The 25,792-nt window shown below is 39.8% G+C and overlaps 2 protein-coding genes across 3 annotated transcripts; both read left to right on the top strand.

Annotated features, from left to right (window-relative positions):
* Positions 1 to 4,434: 4,434 nt before the first annotated feature.
* On the top strand, positions 4,435 to 7,788 carry LOC102200228 (tubulin beta-4B chain-like). The gene is made up of 5 exons (XM_005743690.1): positions 4,435 to 4,687; positions 5,688 to 5,796; positions 5,896 to 6,006; positions 6,209 to 6,453; positions 6,537 to 7,788. Exons 1-5 carry the CDS (start codon positions 4,631 to 4,633, stop codon positions 7,347 to 7,349), a joined length of 1,335 nt encoding a protein of 444 aa, XP_005743747.1. The 5' UTR covers positions 4,435 to 4,630; the 3' UTR covers positions 7,350 to 7,788.
* An 867-nt stretch (positions 7,789 to 8,655) lies between these two features.
* Positions 8,656 to 24,112, top strand: dennd1c (DENN domain containing 1C). 2 transcript variants are annotated; one of them, XM_005743688.2, is made up of 23 exons: positions 8,656 to 8,803; positions 9,228 to 9,292; positions 9,892 to 9,935; positions 10,411 to 10,460; positions 10,554 to 10,673; positions 10,794 to 10,863; positions 11,283 to 11,363; positions 11,453 to 11,518; positions 13,569 to 13,622; positions 13,750 to 13,860; positions 15,495 to 15,595; positions 15,700 to 15,745; positions 15,860 to 15,961; positions 17,365 to 17,490; positions 17,697 to 17,798; positions 18,099 to 18,189; positions 18,284 to 18,324; positions 18,407 to 18,457; positions 18,573 to 18,620; positions 18,708 to 18,815; positions 19,872 to 19,954; positions 22,464 to 22,689; positions 22,764 to 24,112. In XM_005743688.2, exons 1-23 carry the CDS (start codon positions 8,787 to 8,789, stop codon positions 23,766 to 23,768), a joined length of 2,808 nt encoding a protein of 935 aa, XP_005743745.1. In that variant the 5' UTR covers positions 8,656 to 8,786; the 3' UTR covers positions 23,769 to 24,112. The 2 variants fall into 2 exon arrangements, with proteins under 2 accessions (XP_005743745.1, XP_005743746.1); XM_005743689.2 differs by lacking the exon at positions 11,453 to 11,518.
* The last annotated feature ends 1,680 nt before the right edge of the window (positions 24,113 to 25,792 follow it).

Genomic DNA, 25,792 nt, shown 5'->3' with positions numbered 1-25,792 from the left:
CCTCTTTCTTCTCATAAGTCATGACACTGCTTTCCTTAAGTTGCCTTTACAGTTTAACAGTATCTGTATCAGTCTCAGCAATACTGTATTTACTTGGTATTGGATCATTACTAAAATTTGCAGTGTTGCACATCACTGATTATTATGCAAACAGGACTAAATGTATTTTGTATGTGTAACTTTTTTTTAGTTAAGTTTATCAGCTGCATGATCAAACCTCTCCCCTACATTGTAAAATAAAAAGATGTACATATATCTGCACATTCTCCTCATATTGTGGCCTAGTTGTCATGGACAGTCCTGCATTCAGCATTAGGCTATAACAAAAACAAAGAAAATCCACAGGTGATGGCGCTGTGCCAAACATCATGTTTAAATTAAGGAGAAAAGATTTATCATGTTGTTGATGTTGTTGGCTTCTGTCTGGATCTCTTCATCAACACTTCCGCTTCCATCTCTTATTGGAGAAGCTAAGATGTACAGAGAGGAGGGAAGGAAAATAAAAGCTTTGTAGCCTTAGTGATGAGAACAGGGGTTAATGGTCTCATCATGCCATCTCATGTGAGCTTTGACTGTGGTATGATTGTTAAACATTTGTGTTGACAGAAATGCTCACAACCCGTATAATGACTACAGCAACTACAGAAAAAATGCACATCTAACATATTCAACCTCAAATAAGCAAACAACACCAGAAGACTTAAGATTTCAGGTTTAAGTCCTGTATTCCAGGAACCAAGGCTCTAAGGCTGTAGTGGCACATGTCCATCCAAACAAGGCAGATGAAAAAAATATACTATGGTCTGATGACGTTTTCCTTCTGCTCAGGCTACAGATGGGTATGACTCAAATTTGGCATCAACAACATGACCTCATGTGTCCTTGTGTCAACAGTCATGCTGCTTGGTAGTGGTGTAATGGTGTGGAAAATGTTTTCTTGGCAAACCATGAGCCCTTAAGACCATCAGTCATGGACTGAATGCGTGTGAATAATGAAGCCAGCCATGTGTGCAGTATCTCCTTACGGCCATCTTCTTACAGCTACTTCTAGCAATGACAATGTGGCATGCCAAAAGCATCCACAGAAGTTTCAAAATGATAGTGCTTTTATTGAACTTCAGTGGCAACATCATTTAAAGTTCAGCCCAGTGTTAGTATGACATTCACAATATAGTGTTTGCTGAGACATTGTGTAAGAAGTTCAAAAGATTTTTATTGGAGCTTTACTTCCTTCATCTCTGAGGGATTATTTTCGTGTGCATGAAATAACCATGAATCAACTTTTTTCATTTTTATTTATTCATTTGTTTCTTGGAAGTGAAAACATATTTTGGATTTCCAAATCTGATGCCTGTTCATTGTACATTTTAATAAGATCGAACAGATGTGATGTAGCATGATCCTGAATTATTTGATTCTTCACAGTAGTTGTTGGATTGTGTGATGGACCAAGCTGAAAAAGCAGGAGGAGTCAGGAATTATTAGAAAATTAGGGTTTTCATTTATTTAACCCCCAAAATTATATTTACAAAAGTAATAAATGTTGAACTCATATAAGAGGTCAAAGAAACTAAACTAAACTCAGGCAAAAACTGAACTTAACATACCAAATGACTGCCCAAACAAACATAACTGACCTATACAAGAAATGACACACAGGGATATATATAATGTCTGATCAGACCACTATGACACACGAGGGGTAACTACACAAAACACAATCGCAAACAACAAAAGATGCAGTACAGTCTGGTTTGTTAATAAACTAAACACTAAAGAAGACAATCAAAACTACTGAACCCTAATCTCAAATATTTAATTAAGTACAAATACTTTGTTTTTAATTAAAGAAAACACACATTCTCCCCCTCAGCAGGAAGTGGTGGTACGATCCAACTAGCCCTCTTGTATTTAACAGCTTCAAACCCAAGCCACTGCCTTTTCTCTGACAACTCCCAGGGATCATGGCAGGTAAGAAATAAAAAAAACAAACAAACAAACAAAGTAATGAACTATTATGAATACATAAGTAAACTAAATGTGCACGCTTACAAATAGAAGAAATGTCCATCCATCCATCTTCTTGGTCGTGGGGTCAGCAGCCTAAGCAGAGAAGCCCAGACCTCGATCTCCCCAGCCACTTCCTCCAGCTTATCCGGGGGAACACCAAGGCATTCCCAGGCCAGCCGAGAGATATAATTTCTCCAGCGTTTCCTGGGTCTGCCCCGGGGCCTCCTCCCGGTGGGACATGCCCGGAACACCTCACCCAGGAGGCATCCTTGTCAGATGCCTGAACCACTTCAGCTGGCTCATTTCGAAGAAGAAATGTATCCAAACCAAACAATAAACTTATTGAAACTTAAGTGTGTTATTGTGTTCAAATAAAAAAATAAAAAAACATAGAAGTTACCGACTTTAAAGTGTGGCCATGGGTTTGGCTATTACAGATTGGTTGTGACAACTGCATATTCATATGGTCTAACCTACTCTGGAGAAAGTTTATTTACACAAGATTAAAGGAAGAAGTTAAGCATCTAATATAAAAACTGTTTCATTCTTGCACAAAGAATGTATTTTGATTGGTGCATTTCGATAACATAGCTGCAGTACGAACAAAAGAAATGCAATCACAGACTTTTGATATGACACAAACAGGATAAATGCGATGCACTGGTACCATCTCTGAATATATAGGATAAGATTATATCATATATATGTACTAAGTTTTAATCGCATTCTTGATCTTGTCCTGACGTATGGCATAGAAACTGAACATTTAACAATAGTTCCCGAAAAACATCTTTTATCTTACCATTTCTTAATTACATTTAAACTTAACAGATTTTTTCCTATCCAGGGACTGAAGACAGTATTTACTGTAGATGGTGGTGGTGATGGTGGTATTTACTGTACAGTGCTAGGTGCCAACATATTGATCCTCATGGTGTATGACTCTGGATACTGTGGCTTCATAAAGGCCTCAATGAAGCTTGACATTTTGTTAGGATCAGATAAGCCGGAAACATACCTTAGTTATGCTGCAAAAGGCTTATGTTCGATTTTGTGCTTGAGTGGGGGAGCGGAAAGGAAGTCCACAGGGAGTCGCAAGATGCTTGTCTACGTATAGTGTTTGCTATCAGTGGAGGCAGAAATAAAAGTATGTGGTACAGCCAGTCTGTGGACTACTCCTGGTTGTGCCGTTAGTGGTCAATCGGCCAACCATGGAGAGGAATGGATTTACAAATAGCTGAAGTGAAAAAAAGCGTTAAAAACAATGAAACGTGAATTACTGCAGCAACGGTCTGTACTTTTATGGTTGCATTTTTGGTGTACTTCACTCAGTGATCACAACAGCATGCAATTATCTCAGGTGACTGAGTTCTGTTTTGGTAACCTAATTCTCTTGTGCCTTTGAAGAACCAAACCTCGATTAGCTTAACCAAGACCCAGGATCATCCCATTGAATAAATCAACGTTGAATGGACGGTGAATGGGGCTATGCATAAGGCCATATCTGAAAATGCTGGCAAACTTGTGTTTTGTGATTGGTGGCCTGTTATCCAACATAGGTTAAGTGCTCAGTTTCTTCATGTCTGACTTAAAACCCTGTGCACAATTATCGAGATTTTTTTCAACCTTTATGTTATAATTTATTCACTTAATTTACTATGACACAATACACCCTGTAAATTAAATCATAATCCAATGTGACTACAGTAATATATTATATTGAAAAGTAGCTGACCCTCAGGACGTGCTGCTAATGCTGACACCCTGACATTTTCAAGTTATTGACAAGTTAACTAGTGACCTATAAGAGCAAAATCAGAGACCATTTAACTAGTTAAAGCCCCTGAAGTTTTCAAAGAGAGCAAAAGGTTGGGGGTCAGAGGGAGAGTTTACTGGATTATGGATTGTGAGCCACAAAAGAGCTTATGACTTGATCTTGGCTCAGTGCAGCTGAGCTCTTTCTGCAAGTCCCAGCAAGTAGATCTCTGAGCACCGTTATTCTTTATTACTCAGGAAATTGGTACTGAATGCTAACACACAGACAAACACACACTGTTGCTCAGTTGTGCTAAACAAGCAGTGCAACATGCAAAACTGTATTTGTCACCCATCTTACCCATTTTCATCTACGTTTTGATCACTCTCAGGCTACATTTAATTCATTATTCCTTTTACATGATGCAAGCTAACCTAGACTTTACCCTTGGTGTCGGCCTGTAACATTTGACTCGATCTTTAGGACTCAATCTCTGTAGTTTATTCTGTGCAGTGTTATCTCTCACAGGGATGCCACCGAAACAACAAACGGTGTATTATCCTCGTTTTTCAACTTCCAGCTAACCAGCCAGCACAGGCAAGCCAAATTTTCCGGCTGTGCCCGGTTCCCGTTGTCATGGAGATGACGTCATGCTGCAGCACCGGGAGGAACGGCGCAGCCGCGGACGGAGGGAGGGGACGAGGAGCTTAAACCGCAGCCACAGCTCCTCCGCCATTCAGCCAGACTGCCGACTGATCCTGGAGGGCCAGGACTGTTCAATTGCAAATCCGGAGCCCACCGCAAGCTTCCCCCTGTTTCTCCAGCAGCAGCTCTCTGTGAGACACCCCACACCGCAGCGACAAAATGCGTGAGATTGTGCACCTGCAGGCCGGGCAGTGCGGGAACCAGATTGGAGCCAAGGTGAGAAAAACAAACGGATCCTTGTTGGCATGTCGTCTACCTGTTAACTGTAGTCGGTTTTATGTAACGAAACACAAGTTTATCCTTGCTGCTGCTGACGTGTATCCAAGCAAGAGGTCATGCTGCTCACAGGAAATACTAAATAGGTCAACATAGTGGGGTGGAAAGTCTTGAATAAACGTACAAAAGCATCCTTCAGGATGGGCGGTGGCAAGTCGAGACGTCCCCATTATTGTCACTTGATGCACTTTTAAATGAACGACAGCACATAGACTGGGACCACGGGGTGTTATCGGTGTAACACAGCATGCTGGATGAAGCTTATCTGTGTGTGAGAATATATTGATTTAGGCTGACAAATCATTATTCGGGAATTTAATGAATGAACTGACAGCAATCGTGTGTGTGTGTGTGTGTGTTTGGGATGGGGGGGGGGACACACTGAGAGGGGTGTGGCTCAGACAGCGAATTGACAGGAACACCGGCAGACGTGCTGCCGTGCAATTTTCTTTTCCACATATGCAATCATATTTAATTATAATAATAATAAGTAGCGCTTTAGGCTGATATTGTATTACCCATCTTTTAAACCTGTCCTTTAGAGGTGTCTGTGAACCAAAGATGTAAGATGGCTTGAGAAATGTATTACACAAGATTCTGAGGTTGGATTGATAAAAATACTAAGAAGGATAATGATTTTAATTCTGATTTTTTTTTTTCTAATTTTTCAATTCATTATTCCCAAATACCATCAGAACAGAGCAAAAGCAGCACGCGTCGCACCTTAGGAAATATTTACTCTTTAATATTTGCCCTTTGATTAAATTTGTTGTCAATCTTCTAAGCAATTAATCACGTGGTTGAGCTTCTATGGTTTAACAAGTACAGCAGGATATAAATAGCGTTGAATTTAGCTGTCGGCATTTGAATGTCTCGACACTGCCACAGCACGCATTTAACTGCTCTCTGGCTTGTCTGTCTCTAATCGACCTGTCTGCAGTTCTGGGAGGTGATCAGTGATGAGCATGGCATCGACCCAACAGGAACCTACCACGGAGACAGTGACCTGCAGCTGGATAGAATCAACGTCTACTACAATGAAGCTTCAGGTTGGAACATTTGAAAGGCAGCTATTCACTTTATGTGTCGATCTTTGCTTTCGAATGGTCTGTATTTGACCATTTTTAACACGTGGCTTTGTATTGCAGGTGGAAAATATGTGCCGAGGGCCATCTTAGTAGATCTGGAACCAGGCACTATGGACTCTGTCCGCTCTGGGCCTTTCGGACAGATCTTCAGGCCAGACAACTTTGTCTTTGGTATGGGATAAACCACACAGACACACACAAAAACACACATAATTACATGCCTTATTGATTATACAGAATATAATGATAGCTGAAGTACTGGCTTTGACAAGTAAACAGTTTAAATAACAAACTTTGACATTTTGATAGCTAAATATACTTCTAGACAAACAAACCCTAGCTCAGCCGATCACAATGAACTTGCTCCTTCCAGGTCAGAGTGGAGCGGGTAATAACTGGGCGAAGGGCCACTACACGGAGGGAGCCGAGCTGGTGGACTCTGTTCTGGATGTGGTGAGGAAGGAGGCTGAGAGCTGCGACTGCCTTCAGGGCTTCCAGCTCACACACTCTCTGGGTGGCGGTACTGGCTCTGGTATGGGAACTCTGCTAATCAGCAAGATCCGTGAGGAGTATCCAGATCGTATCATGAACACCTTCAGTGTGGTGCCCTCTCCTAAGGTAGAGTGATTATGCAAACCATCTTTGCTGGCATCCGTTTGTCTCCCTTTGGTTTTCCTGATCTTTGCCTTTTCTGTCTCCAGGTGTCAGACACAGTGGTGGAGCCCTACAACGCCACACTGTCTGTCCACCAGCTGGTTGAAAACACAGATGAGACTTACTGCATTGACAACGAGGCCCTGTATGACATCTGCTTCCGCACCCTCAAGCTCACCACTCCCACTTACGGAGACCTTAACCACCTGGTCTCCGCCACCATGAGTGGGGTCACGACTTGCCTTCGTTTCCCCGGTCAGCTCAACGCTGACCTCCGCAAGCTGGCTGTCAACATGGTTCCCTTCCCTCGTCTGCACTTCTTCATGCCCGGCTTTGCTCCCCTCACCAGCAGGGGTAGCCAGCAGTACAGAGCCCTCTCTGTGCCCGAACTCACTCAGCAGATGTTCGATGCCAAGAACATGATGGCCGCCTGCGACCCACGCCACGGCCGCTACCTCACCGTGGCCGCTGTGTTCCGAGGGCGCATGTCCATGAAGGAGGTGGATGAGCAGATGCTGAATGTGCAGAATAAAAACAGCAGCTACTTCGTGGAGTGGATCCCCAACAACGTCAAGACAGCCGTGTGCGACATCCCGCCCCGTGGCCTCAAGATGGCCGCGACCTTTATCGGCAACAGCACTGCTATCCAGGAGCTGTTCAAACGCATCTCTGAGCAGTTCACGGCCATGTTCCGCCGCAAGGCCTTCCTCCACTGGTACACTGGCGAGGGTATGGATGAGATGGAGTTCACTGAAGCGGAGAGCAACATGAACGACTTGGTGTCCGAGTACCAGCAGTACCAGGATGCTACAGCCGAGGAGGGAGAGTTTGAGGAGGAGGGAGAGGAGGAGGTGGCCTAAGGCTGAAGTCACTCATTGTTTCTCATCTGCACTCATGACTCCATCCAACCATCCATCCGCTCATTCCGGTCCTACTCTGCTCTCTTTTTCTTTTCCTAGAGCACTGTCCTTTCCCAGTTTTCTTGTTCCTGTATTTTCTTAGTTCTTCCCGTTTCTGTCTGCCTCTTCTCCTCATATCTCTTGACCCCTGTCCCCCTTCCTGCCAGAGTAGGACTCACACTTTAAACATGTAAACACAGTGCTCTTTTAGAGGTAGCTAACACAAATGTGTGCTTGTGGGTTATTTGTTAAATTGTTTTTATTTTGGAGGGTTTGTTTTGCTTAGTGTTTGTTAATTATCATCGGTTAAACAATTGCATACCTGGAACACATTCACTTCATTCAAATATTATGACTTGTGTAATTTGACATTGATTAAAATACATTTGTGGGAAAAATATCCATTTGTGTATTTACTTTTTTCTCTCACATTTGAAGTTGGTAAATGGCCTGTATTTGTATAGTGCTTTACATAGTCCCTAAGGACCCCAAAGCGCTTTACACACCCAGTCATCCACCCATTCACACACACACACATTCACACAAGTTCACTCTGCTACACTATTATTAAAATAATACTTCAGTCTGGAAGAGAAAGAACTTGATTTGAACTTTCAGCCTCGATGTCACAGGAAGTAAATCAAAATGGAGCCCTACAACAGATTTAGGCAGTGTGGCTGCAGCAACACAAGGAGGCAGTATGACATTTGTGAGTGTGGTTCTTGTCTGAGCAGGATGTGCATGTGTTATTGTCGCCTCACTACTTCAGTATTTTGTTATGGTGTTCAGTTCTAATTCCTGCTTATGTGAGCAGTATCAAGAAACATATTTAGCTTTCTATGTCGGCTATATGATTTATTCTAAAGTGAAACCAGCACCTTTCAGTTCCTCAGTAAAAGCTGCCATTACGTTGGCACTCGGGGAAAGGTTTAATACAGAGTGATTTATCAACAGGTTCCTGGCAACTGTTCTAATGTTAAAGTAAAGACTTATTCATTTTAAAAACTTAAATATGCAAATTTCCCAAAGTTTTTTGTAAGTTCTTTACTTTTGCAGCTGCTAATGTGAATATGTGGTTTTTGTTAAAAGTCAAATTTGCATTTAAAATGCATGAAGAACAAAAAACATTAAAAGATAAAGGAATTTTAAGCCAAGTGTCTATAAATGGCCTGAATTTTGATAGGTGGTCTTATAGCAGACGTCACTCACACACGAAAACCACACATACTGACATAGATCAGGAAGTGTTCTGTCATTCCAGTGCTGATTGAGCAGGCTGCTGTTACTGTTGCAGTCTCTGTCACTGTTACATCAGAGGTATGGTTGTCAACTAGTACACCTGCTGAAGACCTCTCTCCTCTTGGATGCCACACATGGACACAGTCGCATTTGGACAGTATGGGCTCCAGACTGAAGTAAGTAATTATGTCATTTTTGTGTGTCGACTTCCATCACCATCAGTATGCCCGTCAGTCTGTTCTTGCGGTTTCTATTACTTCCTCTCGCAACTGCACAGGAAGTTTCCTGTAGCAGTTCTGTCGCCTTCTATCTGTTGCCATATGCTTCACGGTACATTTGTTCTTGTTCACAGCAAAGAGAAAAGTTCCTCTTTCGTTCACACATATGACTCGTTTGTATTACTTGGCTGTTGATTTGTTCTCAACATTACACCTGGTTTATTTTTTGTTTATGCTCAGAATCTTCTTCGTTTTGAGAAAATTGATGGTAGACGTGGTGTCAATTCGAAGCACTGTCTCAACATGTATATGACTATATTTGGTGGTTAATGGGTTTTAAGAATAAATTTGTGTCATTGCTCTTAAATCTCTTTCCTGTCAGACAAAACCCTGAGCGAACCTTCTACTGGTTCTTTGAAGCAACTTGCCCTGTAGCCAGAGACAAAGGTGAGGCCTCTGTGGTTTATCATCTGTTGCAGAGCAACTTAGCTACGCAGAGTGATTTGTCAGCACTGGACAAGTTGATTAAAATTGCTCTTCCATTATTTTCTGTAACTGTATAAACCTACCTTTTGTCATTTTCCTACATGACACACAGCACCGATTTGAATTTCAAGCACTTGGCTTCAAAAATAAAAGATGATGTTTTTTATTTATGTATTATAAAATCATTAAAATGTCACCGCTAGTCTTTATAAAGGTGTTTCTGCTTGCACTGAGAATTGTTCATGCTTCCTGTCATGTGATCAAAAAAACCCACACAGCCTGTGTAGTCAAACATGAACTACATAGAAAGATGGTGTAGTGATCCCTCTGACTGAGCAGCTGAGCATGTGCAGAAGACCTTAAATGCTAAATAATGTTTAAAAAGCATTATATTTATACATTTGGAATCATTTGCCACTACTTTTACCTCATTATTTTCTTTATTTTCATCATAGTTATTTTCTAAACTTTTAAAAGGCTGCTACAAAATAACTTCTAAATACATTTTAAATGTAGAATTAGCATTAGTATTTGTCCGCTCACTTATTTTAATGTTACAGATCCTGGACTGCTGTTTCAGTTTCCAGAAGACTTCAATGATGAGGTAGCTTGTGTTTTCCTGCCCTTGTGAACAAACGTAATAATATTTATGCTTTAAATAAAAAAATAGCCTTTGTTTTGTTTGTGGGGTTTCTTTTACACAAAGTGAGAACCAGTGTTTTAAGTTGTTCAATATGAAGCTTTACTTCTTGTTTCAGTTAAATTCCTGAAACATCAGCTTACTGACATTCTCATCTACAATAGGGGAACACCTTAAAATCATATCATAACACTTCGATGGCATGCCCCCCTCCCCCACTCAGGCCTGAAAACAAGCACAAAAAAGGTTCATGCCCCACAATTTTTTTTTAAATCTTTACAACAACAAAAGCGCTTCCAAATTGAAATTTAATGAATTAAAGTGCTCCACTTGTGTGGCCAAGCTGTAGTTAGATTACTTTCTGCTCTGCACCCTGACAGAGATCACAGTATGCATCTAGATTATTTGTCCTGTTTCAAAATTGTTTCCCACTTTCTAGGAGTCCTGTCAAACATTGCCCAGGTTCTGCTTCCCGTATGATATACAAAGGTGAGTAGAATAAACTTGTTGGTTTACTTCAGACTGCATTTCTGTATCATTTGTGTTTCATATGTTGTCTTCTCTCTACATTTGTCTACTCAGAGTGAGAGATGGGGTGGCTGTTCAGCACTTTACTTTTGTTCTAACTGACCTTGAGGGATGTCAACGCTTTGGCTTTTGCCGTCTCACCAACAGCACACATACCTGCCTTTGCATTCTAAGGTACATTTCAACATGTGTTAAAAATATTTTAACACCAATTCTATTTGCATTACTTTCATTTTCAGGATACCGTTGTTAAAAAGTGTTGTGGTTGTGTTATTTTTATCAATGTTATTACAGCTATCTTCCATGGTTTGAAGTGTTTTACAAACTACTCAACAACTTGGCTGACTATCTCTCAAAAGGGCAGGTAAGATTCTCATGTGTAATATTTATCTTCTCCCACTTGTCTCTTAACCGCAGTTAAACTGTTAATAAAAGATGGACATAGCATTTGTTGGTTTGTAAGATCGTATATTGAGACTAATAGCTGAGCGTTTTGTCCATTTCCATTTTCCTACACAAGGATTTGACTGAGAAACCAAGGACAGTGAATACTCTTATGGTAGTAACTTGTCAACTACAACATAGTTACACGTAGCAAATATACTTGCTGTATTATATTCGACTCTCACAGGATTCTTGAATAATTCTGTATCAAATAAAAGAATGCAGGTTTAAAGCAGTTCTACATTAGCTTCACATTTCCAAGCAAGAGGCTTCGTCCATCTGTGTCCATGTAGCATCTATTTCAGTATGCTTAACATGACCACTTCATCTCTTCAACAGACCAGTGAAATGAAAGTTCTTTTGGCATCACTCTACAACCAGCCCCTTCCACTGGCTGCTGGATCCGTCACCCTGCAGATGGTAAGTCTCTAATTAGCCAACAAGAAGTCACACAAAACTATACTGCTGTTTTCTGTCAGTGGTTAGTGTGTTGTTGTTTTTTTTCTGAGGGAGAGCAGGTTTTGGTCAGCACAGAAGTGTCCCATCCTGTTGGACACTCAGAGAGACAAAAGGGGGTGAGTCCCACAGGAGTTCATGTGGTCTGGAATCACAGCTTTGTAGATACAGACTAACTCCTGCTGGAAAACTACAGTTGTCTGTGCTTGGTGGCTACAGCTGCAGACTAAAACCTTGTGTTTAAACCAAAGCATGCACAACATGCACTAATATCTGGCATTGCTTATAGCCTTTGGAACAATTTGTTTATTAATCCAAAAGCCATAAACATGCCATTATGTTACTGACCCCAACAACTGTTTTGTCTTATAAGAAATGCCTCTGTGTGGCCGAAAGCTGTAACAGGTTTTATTTTATGAATGTTTGTGCTTTTTTGAGTTTCATTCCAAAATAAATTGGTTACCTGAAAAACATATTTACTCACCTTGTGCAATTCCTTTGCATTTGCAATGGAGAATATATTTAGAAAGTTTCAGTCCTGGTTGATGGGGAAACTCTTATGATTACAATGGAAAAAGCAGGTGTTACATTAGTAGCATTTTTTTATGTAGTTCTAAATGTTAGTTGAGTTAAGTCAATTTAAATACATTGCTTTTGCAGAAAAATGCTAATCTTAAAGAGCAACAAAATTAAGTTTAAATCTCATGAAGGATTTCAAGAGTTGAGATTTGAGTTGAGTCAGGCTGTATATAAAGGATGGACAAAAACACCGTGCTGTCGCAAACCAACAAACCATTGGTTTGTTGACTTCTGTTGTGAAACTTCAGGCTAATCATTTTTCATCAGTGTCCTAGTTTTTCAACAACACCCTATGAGAATCTCCACGCTTTTAAAATAGTGTCTTGTCAAATACTAGCCAAATGCCAAACCATATGCTGATTATTTTTATTATTATATTGGATTCCTAGGTGACTTTAGGATTTATATTTGATTATGATGCTTTGTATCAGCCTCAGATATGTATTTGCATTTTTATGCTTAATCAGTGCTGTATGTGCCTGCTTTATGAGTGGTTGGGTTGGGGGAGGAGAGTTTTAAGGCTTGCTGTGTATACTTGATTATATTGCTTGTATCGTGCATCTCAGACATATACTTGTATCTTATAGCCTGTTAAATATTGTTTACTTGCCTAGGGACTGCAAGTGGAACATAGGTAGTAACTAAATATGGTAATGGCATGTGAGGTCAGTAAGTTTGTGCAAAGTTCCTGACAAATACAAAATGCAACTAAACCTAAAACTATTAAAGATGATGTGAAACTGGTGATTGTGGCCACAAACCTATTAGAAACATGTTCTCTGAGGTCATGCATTGAGTAAGTAACAGAATGACTTTCAAAAAGAATCCTAGATAAATGATTTCATTTTGCAGCCAGGGCTGCACGGTGCACGGTGGTTAGCACTGTAGCCGCACAGCAAGAAGGTCCTGAGTTCAATTCCACCATCAGGCCGGGGTCTTTCTGTGTGGAGTTTGCATGTTCTCCCCGTGTTTGCGTGGGTTCCCTCCGGGTACTCCGGCTTCCTCCCACCGTCCAAAGACATGCAGCTTGTGGGGATAGGTTAATTGGATAATCCAAATTGCCACTAGGTGTGAATGTGCGAGTGAATGTGAGTATGAATGGTTGTCTGTCCTTGTGTGTTGGCCCTGCGACAGACTGGCGACCTGTCCAGGGTGTACCCCGCCTCTCGCCCTATGACAGCTGGGATAGGCTCCAGCACCCCCCGTGACCCTGAAAAGGATAAGCGGTAGCGAATGGATGGATGTGCCATTGTCCGCTGCCCCCCCTCCCCCCTCCCCCCACTGGCTTCATTTTTAAGACCATGAAGCTACATCCATCTTTTATATACAGTCAGTGATTATTTTTTAGCTCACATAACTGTGTGTGCATGTGTAATTGATTGCTGTAGAGGGAATTTTGGAATGAAATACTAAATTATATGTCTATAACCTTTGATGTGTGCATATATGATGTGGAAGACACTAATCAGCATACTAAACCGTGTTGCTAAATGCAAAAACACTTCCCAAAAATTTCAGAGATATTATCTCAAGGATTACTGATAGTGTTGATAAAGTATGAGCAATGTTTTATTTCATATGTTTTGGCAGGTTCCATACTTCATCGCTCCAGACCCCAGAAGTCTCCCTTCCATACCTGAAAACGTAAGCATGGTTAGGTTAAAAATTTAAGGCTAAATTTTAAATTTCAACAAGCAGTGATGGATTATGTGAACACGCCTTTCCCCACTTCAAGCTAATATTTCTATCTGTTTCTTGTTTTATACACCAGAGGAACTTGACCGAGTTGATTGTGGCAGTAGACGTGGGGAACCTGCTTCAGCTGTATGCCAGTATGCTGTTTGAGAGACGCATCCTCATCTTTGCCAGCAAACTCAGCACTGTAAATTACACAATTCTCTTTTATCCATTGCTTTACTTTAAATGTATTTACATCAACTTTGTGGTATAAAAGAGAACTCCCCTCCCCCTAACCCATCCATCACATTTGGTACATGACTAACATGAATTAATTTTCACACATCAAGCATAATGAAAAGTAACTAGGCCTTATCAGGTCTTAAAATGATATAATTACCAGCTCAGACGAACAAAAACGCATGCCATATCCTCCAGAGAACCGAGGAAACAAAAGTATCTTTCAGTTGAACTGTTTTTGTCCACTACAGAGGACATGATGAGTAGGTCGGATCTCAAGAGGATATTAAATGCCAAAATGCAGAAGCAGCGTGTGTGAAAAACGAACTATACTCAGTGATTCAACCACTTTTGTCAGCAATAACTTGAAGGAATTATTTTATGTATGACTTTGTCAGTCTCTCACATGATTGTGGAGGAGTTTTGGCCCAGACTTCTATACAACATGGCTTCAGTTAATTAAAATTTGTGCTGGAGTTTGATTGGGCCATGACAACACCTTCACTCTTTTCTTTTTTTATCCATTCTACTGCACATGTACTGTTGTTCGGTTCCATAACCCAGTTTTGGCTAATTTTGTCCTCTCAGTGACTGCAAAGTTCCCATGCCCTGCAGCTGCAAAAAAGCTCTAATCATCAATTTTATCTCTGTGCTTGATAGTTGGTATAATGTGTTTGTGTTTGGGTTGGTATGCAGTGTTGTGGCCAAACATCTCCAGTTATGTCTACTCTGTCCAAAGGACATTGTTTCAGAAGTCTTGTGGTTTGTTTAGGTGCAGTTTTGCACTCATGCCGTCATGTTCTTTTTACAGAGGCGAGGCATTGTCCTGGCAACCCTTCCAAACAAGCCATACTTCAAATTGTTCTGCCATGAACTTAACATAACATGTTACCTGAGGCGTGTAAAGTCTTAGACCAGTTGTTGGGATTGTAGCATCGTCTTATCATGGAGTAAATTTTCTTTAAGTGTTTTCCACTTGTGAATAATATTTTTCATTTCTCGTGTCTCATTGTTGAGTAATGGATGTCAAATTGTTTGGAAATGGCCACATAAGTCTCCCCAAGCTCATGGGCAGTAATAGCTGCCTCACTATGATCATTGATGATGTCTTATGTTTTTTTGGCATTGTATTAATACACACTTAAATACTCCACTCCAACAAACTGCCCAAACTTCTGATTTTGTTGATGATGAAGCAACATCTGCAGGCTACTTAACCCTTAATTTAACAACATACGTAGTTTTTCACACAATGCTTCTACGTTTAAGCTTAGTTTGTTGTAAATAAATAATGGCAGGTCATGTTGCTTGTTGATGTTCATCAGGTTATGTTTAATGTTCTGATATGTTAAAGCTTAGGATGGAGAGGGGCGGTGCTTTCCCTTTATGATTGTACAACTATGTTTGGTCAGCTGCCATTAAAGTCAGTAGCAACACTAGTATCTGCTGAATCCATGTAACTGGAAGTCAGACGTAGAGCAGCTAGAACATGTTTGAATCTATAGTTTTGTAGTCATACCTTGACCACTATTTTTGGCATGTGTCAAACCACACAGGAAGATTTGTGTGCTAAAGCTTTTCTCCATTTTGTGCGTTTAGCTGACATCCTGTGTGCATGCACTCAGTGCTGTGCTATACCCCATGTACTGGCAACACATCTTCATACCTGTCCTGCCACCGCACTTACTGGACTACTGCTGGTGAGATTTGTCTGTTTACGTGTTTAACTGCCTACCTATCTATCTACAAATCTGCCTTCCTGCCCACAGCTGTTTAATTGATATTTGTTTTTTAATGGTCACAGTGCACCCATGCCTTACCTGATAGGAGTCCACAGCAGTCTATCTGAGGTAAACTGCTGACCTTATACTTCAATATAAAGCCACTGTTAAACTCAAATCCTCCAAATCTGTCAGATTTGTCTTGAGATATTGAAGCCTAATCTGTTACTGTCTGTCTGACAGAGGGTGAGGAGTCGTGGGTTGGAGGAAGTTGTTATTCTGAATGTGGATACTAACACCCTGGAAACCCCTTTTGATGACCATAAAAGGATACCTTCAGATGTGGTAATAAATAGTCTTAGTTTGTGTGATGACGCATAAGCTGCTTCTTTTGTTTCCACACTTTTTTATTTTAAGCAGGAAAGTGTGATTTCACTAACTATTTTCGCCCATTCACTGCAGCCCTACACGCTACTACTTTGATCTTCAACATTCATAATCTTCAACTGGACCCATGTGAGAATAGCTTAGATGACTGTCTGGTAAACTTGATTTGCCTGCTACAAAATCTGACAATCAGGCAGCATCCTGGCTGAAATCAAACACTGGACTATTTCAGGGGTGTCAAACTCATTTTACATGGTGGACCGCATATAGCCTACTTTGATCTTAAGCGAGCTAGATCAATGAAACTCCCCTTTCTGTCAGTGTCAATTACATATTTAACTTTGTTTTTCCACGATGAAGAAAAAAAAGGAAATCTGTCAGCACGACTCTTCAGACTTAAAGTGAAAGAAATAAAATCACATTAAAAGTTCTGGTAGCATATTGCCCAGACATTTTTGTTTTAAGCTGTAATCTTAAAAACTGAAATTTCTATACTAAAATCTGAAAAAGTGAAAAACAGAAACTTTTATGTTTTTCACAAAGTTACCGAGGTTTCATTAGGGACATAGCTAAGCATTTTACAATTTAGCATAATTTTGTAAGTTGAAATTTCTTCAGTACTGAATAGCAGAAATTAGGCTTTCATGTCAGCGGTTATATTTTTTGGGGGGGACTCAGTGGCCGACAACACTGTTCACAATGGTGAACTGTAATAAGCAAGCGAATAAAGCAGGAAACATCACTGTCAATTTTTTTATGGGAAACTGGTATCAAAGCACAGCGAGAGATAGATATAATTGCACACGTTTGATATCCCATCCAACTATTTTAAACATTTCTGAAGCGAACTAACTCACGTTATGTACTAAAGTAAGGACGGGCAGGTTTGGACAATTCCCCAGCATATTCTCTTGATTTCACCTCCCTTTTAGTGGTAAAAATGACAATAGAATATAATGATGCTACTTAGGGGACAGGTGTTATGATGAAAACTAGGCTCAAAACCTATAAAAAGGAAACAAGAGTCCTCTTAACACATTTGAAATAGTGTTTACATGTGAAGAACATGAGACAAATAAGACCACTAATAAACATAGTTTACTAGTTATGGTTTAAATACATTTAATTCACAGTATACATTACAGTTGGACCAATCAGCGCTTTTTAGACTGCCTTGGGTACTGGAAAATCACAAAGTTTTATCTCTGAGCAGGGACATACTGGGCCCAGAAACTGTGCTAAAAGAACAAAATTTACACCATGCAAGATTGTCGAGTTGCTCAAATAGTTTTTAAGCCCCTGAGCGCATATATATTAATAAACATATTACAGATATAAATACAGATGCTGTATGTGTCCAGATGTCCGGATTGAAGATGTGTTTGAAGCGCCAAGCGGTGTCACCTGGATGTGGTGTTTCTCAGGCCTTCCTGAAGGCTCAGGCTCTGCTCTTTGGAGGCTACAGGGATGCACTGCAGCCTAATGAGGTCTGTCATACATGAAATACATATCGGTATTTATATATGTATTTAGAAAATCAATTTAGGCACTTTTATTTCCACATTTCCCAACATGTTTAATTTAAATTCTCTAAGTATTCTGCAGCTCTGCACATCTGTTATATCAGTATTTATTTTTAGGAGTAATTCTTCTTTTGTTGTTCATGGCCGTCTCTATGTGTTGCTTATTGCAGGAAGGAGAAATATGTTTCTGCGAAAACCTGTTTTCAGATCACAAATCTCCGAGTATGAAGCATTTTCTTCAGAGTGCTGTTCATTTGCAGTGCTTCAAACAGGTAAACACTGCCCTCTGCTGTACACTTAATGCAATTGTAATAGTAGCTGAGCAGTGGTTGGACAGAGATTTAGAAAATGTTCGAGGTGATTGTATAACAGCCATTGATAGAGATGTGTAATTTGATAGATTGTGTTATGCTAAACAGATTACTATTTTTTTAAAATAATAATAATCATTATTTTTTACATAATTAACAAAAAAGATTTTGAATTTGGCGTAAAGTCAGGCCAAGCATCTTCATGTCACTATAAATGAGTGAGCTGTTTTATTGATGCTGTATATTTGTTCGTTTTTTCAGTTCATCGATGCTCGTCTGGATATTCTGAATAATAAAAATGAACCAGATGATCTCTTTGAGGAGGAGATTATAAAGTGTGAATCCACAGCAGGTGTGTATCTGTATCTTTACCTGTGTGGTTGTGCATGTGTATGTGTATGTCCATTTTTTTCATTGCTTGCTTATGAAATTATTTCTTTATGTAGGAAGAGGTAAATCCTATCAACAGTTAGTTGGTAATTTAAAGGTAAGTTCACTTAATCTTCAAAGAAACACTAATGCATTTGGCATCATCTTGGCAAAAATTCTTGCATTTGTACTTTTGACAGAAAGGAGGAGGTGCTCTCATCCTCAACATGAAGTCCAAAGCAAACATGAGAGTGAGTACAGTGTTGAGGTGTTTTTTTTTAAAATTATTATTCTGAACTAATACTATGATTATGTTGCGCTGCTGTAGGTCTGCTACTAATCTGTTTATCTGCTTATCTCTTCTAGGCCAAAGTTCTTGCCAAGTCAGGTCTGAAAAACCTGCTGATACATAAGGTGAGCGCATGTTCATGTGGGCAAATGCTTTGATGGATAAAAATTATACTGTGTTTTTAATAAACTTTTGTTTTGTGTTTGATGCAGGTTAATGATGAAGAGCACACCCTTCAGAGAGGTGGATCGGTATCACACCGCCGTGCCCAATCTGACTGCCTGCAGAACCGCCTACCAATCACACAGCACTTCGGGAGGGTGAGACACCACAATTTAATCTCATGCACCAACCCCACATCTAAAAATAAATAAATAAATCACTCTTTTAAAATCTAGATATCTACACTCACTGGCTTTATTAGGTACACCTCATTGCATTTAGGCATGTAAAAGTGATCAAGATGACCAGCTGAAGTTTAAACCCAGGATGAGAATAGAAGAGGAAGATGGTTTAAGTGGCTTTATAGATGGCGTAGATTGGTGTCAGATGGGCACCCCAGTGTTTCAGAAACCACACAGCTGTCTGTCCAGTTTTAATGGTCTGACAAAGAGAAAATATTTAGAGAGTCACAATGCTCCACGTAAAAATTGCTTGTTGTTGTCACATCGCCACATTGCTTAAAGCTGAGAGGAGGGCAGCCATTATTCAAATAACCTTTTATTACACCCAAGGTATGCAGAAAAGCATGTCTGAAATAACAATACATTAAACATTAAAGCAGATTAAAAAAAAATCTTACAGCAGAACATGACCACACGGTATTATTCCTGTCAGTTAAGAACAGGAAACTGAGGCTACAATTTACAGACTCACCAAAATTGGGAAAGGCCTTGACTAATCTGATGAGTCTTCATTTCTACTGCAACATTTGGATGGTAAGGTCAGAATTGCGCATAAACACCATGAAGCATGGATCCATCCTGCCTTTTTTCAACAGTTCTGGCTAAAATTGCCTGCACAGTCACCAGATCTCAATCCAATAGAGGATCTCAGGGATGTAGTGAGATGGATTTCCAGCACTTGTGTGCAGCCAACAGATCTGCAGTAACTGCAGGATATTATCATGTCAATACAGACCAAATTCTCTGAGGAATGTTTACAGCACCTTGTTGAAGTTATGAAAGCAAAAAGGAGTCTAACCCAGTACTAGCAAGGTGAACCCAATAAAGTGGCCAGTCAAGATATAATATAAATATAACCCTGTGACCTCATTTGCTTCTGTATTGTTTTATATTATTCTTATAACATCTGAATGGTTTTCTTGTGGAAAAATTGTATTACCAAACCTTTGCTTTGTTGTTGCATCATGTCAGTCACGTCCCCGTCGACCTGCTCATAAATCTAAGACTCCTAGAGACAAGGACATCATGAAAGACAGTGAAGATACATGGGATGGGTAAGCTGTGATGAAATATATTCACTCATCTACAGAGTGTTTTAGAATACACTGAGGCTGTTACAGCTTAAGCCAGCATTGTATTAACTGCCTAGCTGTACTAAATGTAGTTGTACTTGTTCAGTTCAATTTATGTAGTGCAAATTCACAACAACAGTTGTCTCTTGGCACTTTATATTGTAAGGTAAAGAATCTACAATATTAATAAGAAACCCCAGCAAACACACAGCTCCTTGCCAAATGGCAATAGTGGGAAAGAAAAACTCCCTTTTAACAGGAAGAAACCTCCCAGGAAGTCAGGGAGGGGCAGCATAAAAGAAACACTATGAGAGAAAAAGACAGAGTGCAATAATTACCAATGATTAAATACAGTAGTCCTGTTTATAAAGGAGTAATTTTAAAAAAAAGTGAGTAAAAAAGAAACGCTCAGTGTATCACAGGATGTCCCCCAGCAGCCTAATAAATAATCTGTGTGCTGTCTCCAAACTGGGAGCTGGTTCTGTAGAAGAGGGATAGCTGAAAGCTCTGCCTCCCAGTCTACTTTTGAAAAGTCTAGGAGAGACAGATGGGATGGAGTTCTCCACACAAGACCAGGATTTCTCCAGAATGTTTCCCAGTTATTTATGAAACACACACCATTTTTGGACACCACTGAGACAGTGAGAGGTTTAAGGAGAACATGACAGGAACACAAAGTAATAGAGTGAATGTACCATTCACCAACTGCTTTTCAGATTAGGGTTTAAAACAAAAACGGATAAAACCAGATCAAACAGGATTCAGACTCCTTCCCTTTTGCCAATTTTTTTACTTTAAATAAATAAAATGGAAATAGGGGTGGGCGGTATAAATGGTATATGGTAGAAATGATATAAATTTGGCCAACGATAGAGATTTTGACTATATCGCTCTACCGCGATAGCGCATGTTGATGGTGTCATCAAGCTGCGCCTGTTTTGGTCAAAAGCATTGCAGCGGCTGCAAACAACATCATCTGCAAATTATGCCTGGCGGCAGTAATAGCAAAGAGACAAAGCACTTTTGGAATATGGGGAAAGCCAAAAACTGTGCTTCCTCGACTTCCCTACCATTGATTCATTACTGCTGAATTCTCTCGCAGCTGCTCTATTCCAATGTTGTTGCAGTATATTAATGACTAACCTCGTATTGTGCATGGATTATCTCAGTTGTTCTCCTGACTGAAGTTTGGTCCGTTTATATCATCCTGCCATGCAATTGCATTTGTCCCTAACCATCAGAAACCCTCACGTTAACTTTTATCGAGTGGAAAAACGTTAGCGACCATCCGTCAGCTTCACTGTGCTAATGTTATGCTAACATAGCTGTTTTGCTAGCGATCACGTAGTACATCCATACCACCATACATACCAGCTAGTCCGACTTCAGTAAACCTACAAACATCACTGCTGTTTAGTTTTCTGTCTTCATTTATGTTGGAAGTGATAGCAGAGCTGTACGTTTGAATTTCTCCAGAAATCTCTCAGTCAGAACATGTCATATCATGTTTAGGTCGGAGCTAGCGAGCTAATGTCCTGCTAACTTCTAACTCCGTTAAATTTAATACATTCTGTTTTCATGGATGCCTGGATGTTAAACTTAATTGTTACACCTGGTAAAGCAGCAGCTGATCATTTGATTAAAGATGAAAGAATATAGACAGTTTTTAACTCTCAGTGATGCCGCAGTGTAGGGCCCAGATTACTCCGCGAGGCTCCTGACTACGGTAGCCGTAATACTCCAACAATCCATCAAGCGGTGCACCTTCATAGCTTACCAAAGTCGTACTAAAACGTTTTTGACAGATTTCTGCGCGCCGTGTACTACATAAAATCAGTTCACGGTCAGTAAGCACAACCAGAATTCTGACATAAGGCACACTGTCGATTTTTGAGAAAATTAAAGGATTTTAAGTGAACCTTATAGTGTGTAAAATACGTTATACAGAAGAAAAGAATATATCGCGATATATATCGTTACCACACATGCTTCAAATTATACCGTGATATGGATTTTAGGCCATATCGCCCAGCCCTAAATGGAAATATCAAGTTCTTAAAGCTGTACTCTGCAAGTAAAAACAAGTGTATAAATAACTAAATATTATTACATTAACATTCAGACTTTTACAATCCACACATGTGTTTTGATGTGAATTGTATGTTTTAATTACATTTTAGATGTTTGTAAAACTCTAAGTTTAACATTCAATTTTACAGGTTAGGAAGGGTTTAGAAAGACATGTGGTTTATGGACAATCCATCAATTCACATAGTCAAAACCAAGCCTTCATATCTAAGCAACTCTCTGAAGACCTAAATAATAAACTGCGGAGAAGAGTTTATCAAACAGCATGTGGAAAGAAAACTGTGTAGAACTCCAAGAATATGTTAGAAGAGCATCGGGCACTAATTATCATTTGGATAATATACTGTATCTTTACAGTGGAGAATTTTTGTTCATACCGTTTTGTTTGTTGCTATCATTTCAGAGCTATGTCTGGGTCCAGGACTGAGCCTGACTCTGAGCTCCAGAAGGATGAAGAAGAAGAAGATGAGGAGGAGGAAGATGCACTGCTGTGTGATGAAGAAGAGATGGATCTTCTTGGGGAGATCTTTGATACACTGAGCTCTCGTAGCTCCCATGACCGTGGCCTGCTGTACGGCACCCGCAGCCTGGATCTGTTTGGGCCAGACAGCCATGACTTTATCACACGGGTAAGAAAACGGGTACACGTGTCCCTAACACACACACAAGTGAATGCAATTTCTGATCTGTCTGTGTTTTCCAGCGTGTTCCAACCAATCCAAGCCAAGAGAGCTTGTCTCTGTCCATCAGTGGCAGTGGCAGCTTGCACAGCTGGAATCTGGAAACAACAGAGGAGTTATCAGACCTGACAGCAGACACTGACTGGCCATGCATGGACACTAGTGTACCAGAGGAGAAAGGGTTGGAGAATATGAATATGCAGTCAGAAAACAAAACAGAAGAGCCAAAAAATGGACAGAGGCAGGACGGAGAAAAACAGGAAGAAGTGACAGGAGCAATAAATGGGAATCAAGCAGAGGAAACTGATGATCAAAATAAGTTTAAGGAAGTAAAGTTAGAGGAAAATATAGAGAAACAAGATCCGGGAGAGGGTGTAAGTTTATGGGAGGACCCGGTTAATGAAATATGTGCCAAGAGCGATGAAGGCTTAAAAGAAAACAAAGAGGATGAGCAAAATCAGACAGAGGAGGTAATTGCAGAACCTGAGATGGAAAGAGAAACACATGAAAGTCCAAAAGCAAGAGAAGAAGAAAAAGAGAGCCAACTGGAGAAAAATGAGGTGGTAAGAGGATCTTTAAGCAAACTTATAAACCCAAATCCTAAACATCCCAACTCTGTTGAAGAAGAGCAAAATCAAGGGAAGGAGGCCGTTCCAGATACTACAGTCTCTCCTGGGCCTCAGATTCCTGCTGTTGACCCTAACCCTACATCAGTTCAAGAAAAAAAGATTGAAGTAGCTACAGAAAAACTGGAGCAAGAGGTGAAGCAGACCCCCTCTCCTCCTAAAGTGCTATCTGCTGCAGCACGCTTTCAGTCTCAAGGATCCACCCAAAGCTTCCAGGTAAAGTCCAGGGTTAAGGCCTTCACTGAACCTGGGAAACCTTGCACTGTGTTCAGAAACAGGGAGAATGCACAAATGCCATGTGACTCAAATACATCAGAAACAAACAACCGCACGGAGGAAGCTGAAGAGGAAGAACGACCTCCAGTCAAAGTGTCAGAACTGAAGAAGAGATTTGAAGCTTAAACAATGCTGGTTACATTCTAGTTTTTGTTACTTAAAATCCAATTAAATTGATACATTTGGTTTCTCTCTGCATTTCCCCTGCCTCTCCGTTACTCTTAATCCCAAGCCCATTTGGTTTTACTGAAAATATAAATTATGAAATAAAAGTCAACAATGTAGTGTTATTTAAAGGCTGACCTCTGTAAATTGTAGCAAATGTTACTCAAATGAGGGTGAATGTTGCACTTGGGGATAAGTTTCAGATGAACATTTTGTGCATTAGTATTTATGAATATAACAAGCTGCAGTGTATACAAACACAAAGTAATGAAAAAAAGAACAATGTTCCCATTTTAAGTAGTTTTGGACTTTTTAAAGGCCGTCTCTCTACAATAACAAAAACAATACTGCCACACTCTTACAAACTGGCTGTTTTCTTAGTATGTAAACACATTTTATTGCTTGTATATTTTATACTTGGTGAAATGGTTAATTACTTAGAATTAAGACAGCATGGCTGAAATAAATAAGAAGAAAGTAAGAAAAATGCATGAAAAATGTTTTTCCTGTTGCCTGCTGGGAGACCAATTTGTTACTGAAAGAAATTTCTTTTCTTCAAATGTATTTGTGTGGAAAAGGCATGCTATCCATCAGATTCTTTAATAAAAACTGACGCATTCTGGGTATTTACATTTTGCGACCATTTCACTTACGATCTGAAAAACCTGAACTTGAATAAAATAAATACTTTAAAAACTGCTTCAACGCTCCAAGACGATGGGCAACAAGCAGGAATACTTGGTGTGCACATTGCAGTTTATTTACATAACACCTTGTGAAACATCCATTTTGATTTGTTTTAGATTAAGTTGAGCTTTTCCTAAGTTATATGAAAGTGCATCACAGTCAATCTTTTAAATCAATATTTCTTATAAATGCAAAAAACGTGTAAAAATATACATTTTTATATATAAATACACAGAACAGGCCGCACAGAAAAAATACTAACCTGCGTACAAATACAAAGTGTTATTTAACTCATGTTCCTTGCTCATGTGGCGGAATAAAAGGGAGTGACTTGTTTACATTGCAATGCACAAACCTCTCTCTTCTCTTTGTGCATTGAAACAGATGATAGAATAAATTTAGAGGTCTGATCAGTCTTTTGTTGTCACTGGCTATTAGAAGCTGCAGCACAAATAGTGTTTAGTTTACTTACAAACTGCTGCTGCAAAACATGATGATCTCTAAGCACAGGATCACAGGAAGCTATCAGTTATAAGTTCATAGCCTTACAAAGTGACAAAGTATGTGAGGACTCATATCAGACGTTCTTCTTTGGGCAATGGTAGGGGCAAGCCAGGTTTTTCACAACCCGCTGACCTTGACTGTTTCTTCTCCACCGCACTGGGCTTGTATGTTCCCTCCATGCTTCTTTTTTTCCTAATGACGCAAAGTAGCAACAGCGTAGTCAAGCTGAGCAGGGACAGCGCGGTGGAGACAAACACTGGCACCATGGGTGAGATCGACACCTCCGTGGCCATGCTGAGGAGAGAAATCACAAACTTTTAAAGTCATCAATACGTAATTTATAACATCAACATGAAAGAAGTTGTTACAACCTCTAAGGGTCAGTTGTTCCAACAAGTGTTTCACATTTGCGCACTGGAGGGCAGTTACCTCAGTTACTGAATTCAGGCACCCTAGTGGGGATGCACAACAGTTTTTTTTGTTTGTTTTTTGTTTCTTTAACCAGAAACAAACAAAAGTGAAAATGTTAATTTAGACTGTATGATTAATGATCAGCTGAGAGGAAAACCGCATACTGGGTCAGTTGAAAAATAAGTTGAGAGTGTTTAAAATGAGCTCACCTCCCGGTAGAGTAGAAAGGATCATTCAGGTCTGCAGGATCTGTTCTTACATTTGCACCATGTAACTGTGGAGCATTAAAAAAAAATTATATATTTTGATTTTTAGTACTGCAGTTCCCACAGTTATTGATATAACAGAATTAAGATAGACTCTAATGTAATTTGAATATTACA

This window comes from Pundamilia nyererei, unplaced genomic scaffold (assembly GCF_000239375.1).
Source record: "Pundamilia nyererei isolate P.nyererei 1_Seehausen unplaced genomic scaffold, PunNye1.0 scaffold00134, whole genome shotgun sequence".
NCBI lineage: Eukaryota > Metazoa > Chordata > Actinopteri > Cichliformes > Cichlidae > Pundamilia > Pundamilia nyererei.
Note: the sequence above shows the minus strand (reverse complement) of the source record. Positions and strands in the feature narration are given on the sequence as shown.

Excerpts from the sequence above, each read along its gene's own strand:
- LOC102200228 (XM_005743690.1), top strand. The coding sequence starts at position 4,631 with ATGCGTGAGATTGTGCACCTGCAGGCCGGGCAGTGCGGGAACCAGATT. Across the intron at positions 4,688-5,687 it reads GGAACCAGATTGGAGCCAAG|TTCTGGGAGGTGATCAGTGA; the intron begins GTGAGAAAAACA and ends ACCTGTCTGCAG. Across the intron at positions 6,454-6,536 it reads GTGTGGTGCCCTCTCCTAAG|GTGTCAGACACAGTGGTGGA; the intron begins GTAGAGTGATTA and ends TTCTGTCTCCAG.
- dennd1c (XM_005743688.2), top strand. Across the intron at positions 9,293-9,891 it reads CCCTGTAGCCAGAGACAAAG|ATCCTGGACTGCTGTTTCAG; the intron begins GTGAGGCCTCTG and ends TTAATGTTACAG. Across the intron at positions 15,596-15,699 it reads CACTTACTGGACTACTGCTG|TGCACCCATGCCTTACCTGA; the intron begins GTGAGATTTGTC and ends TAATGGTCACAG.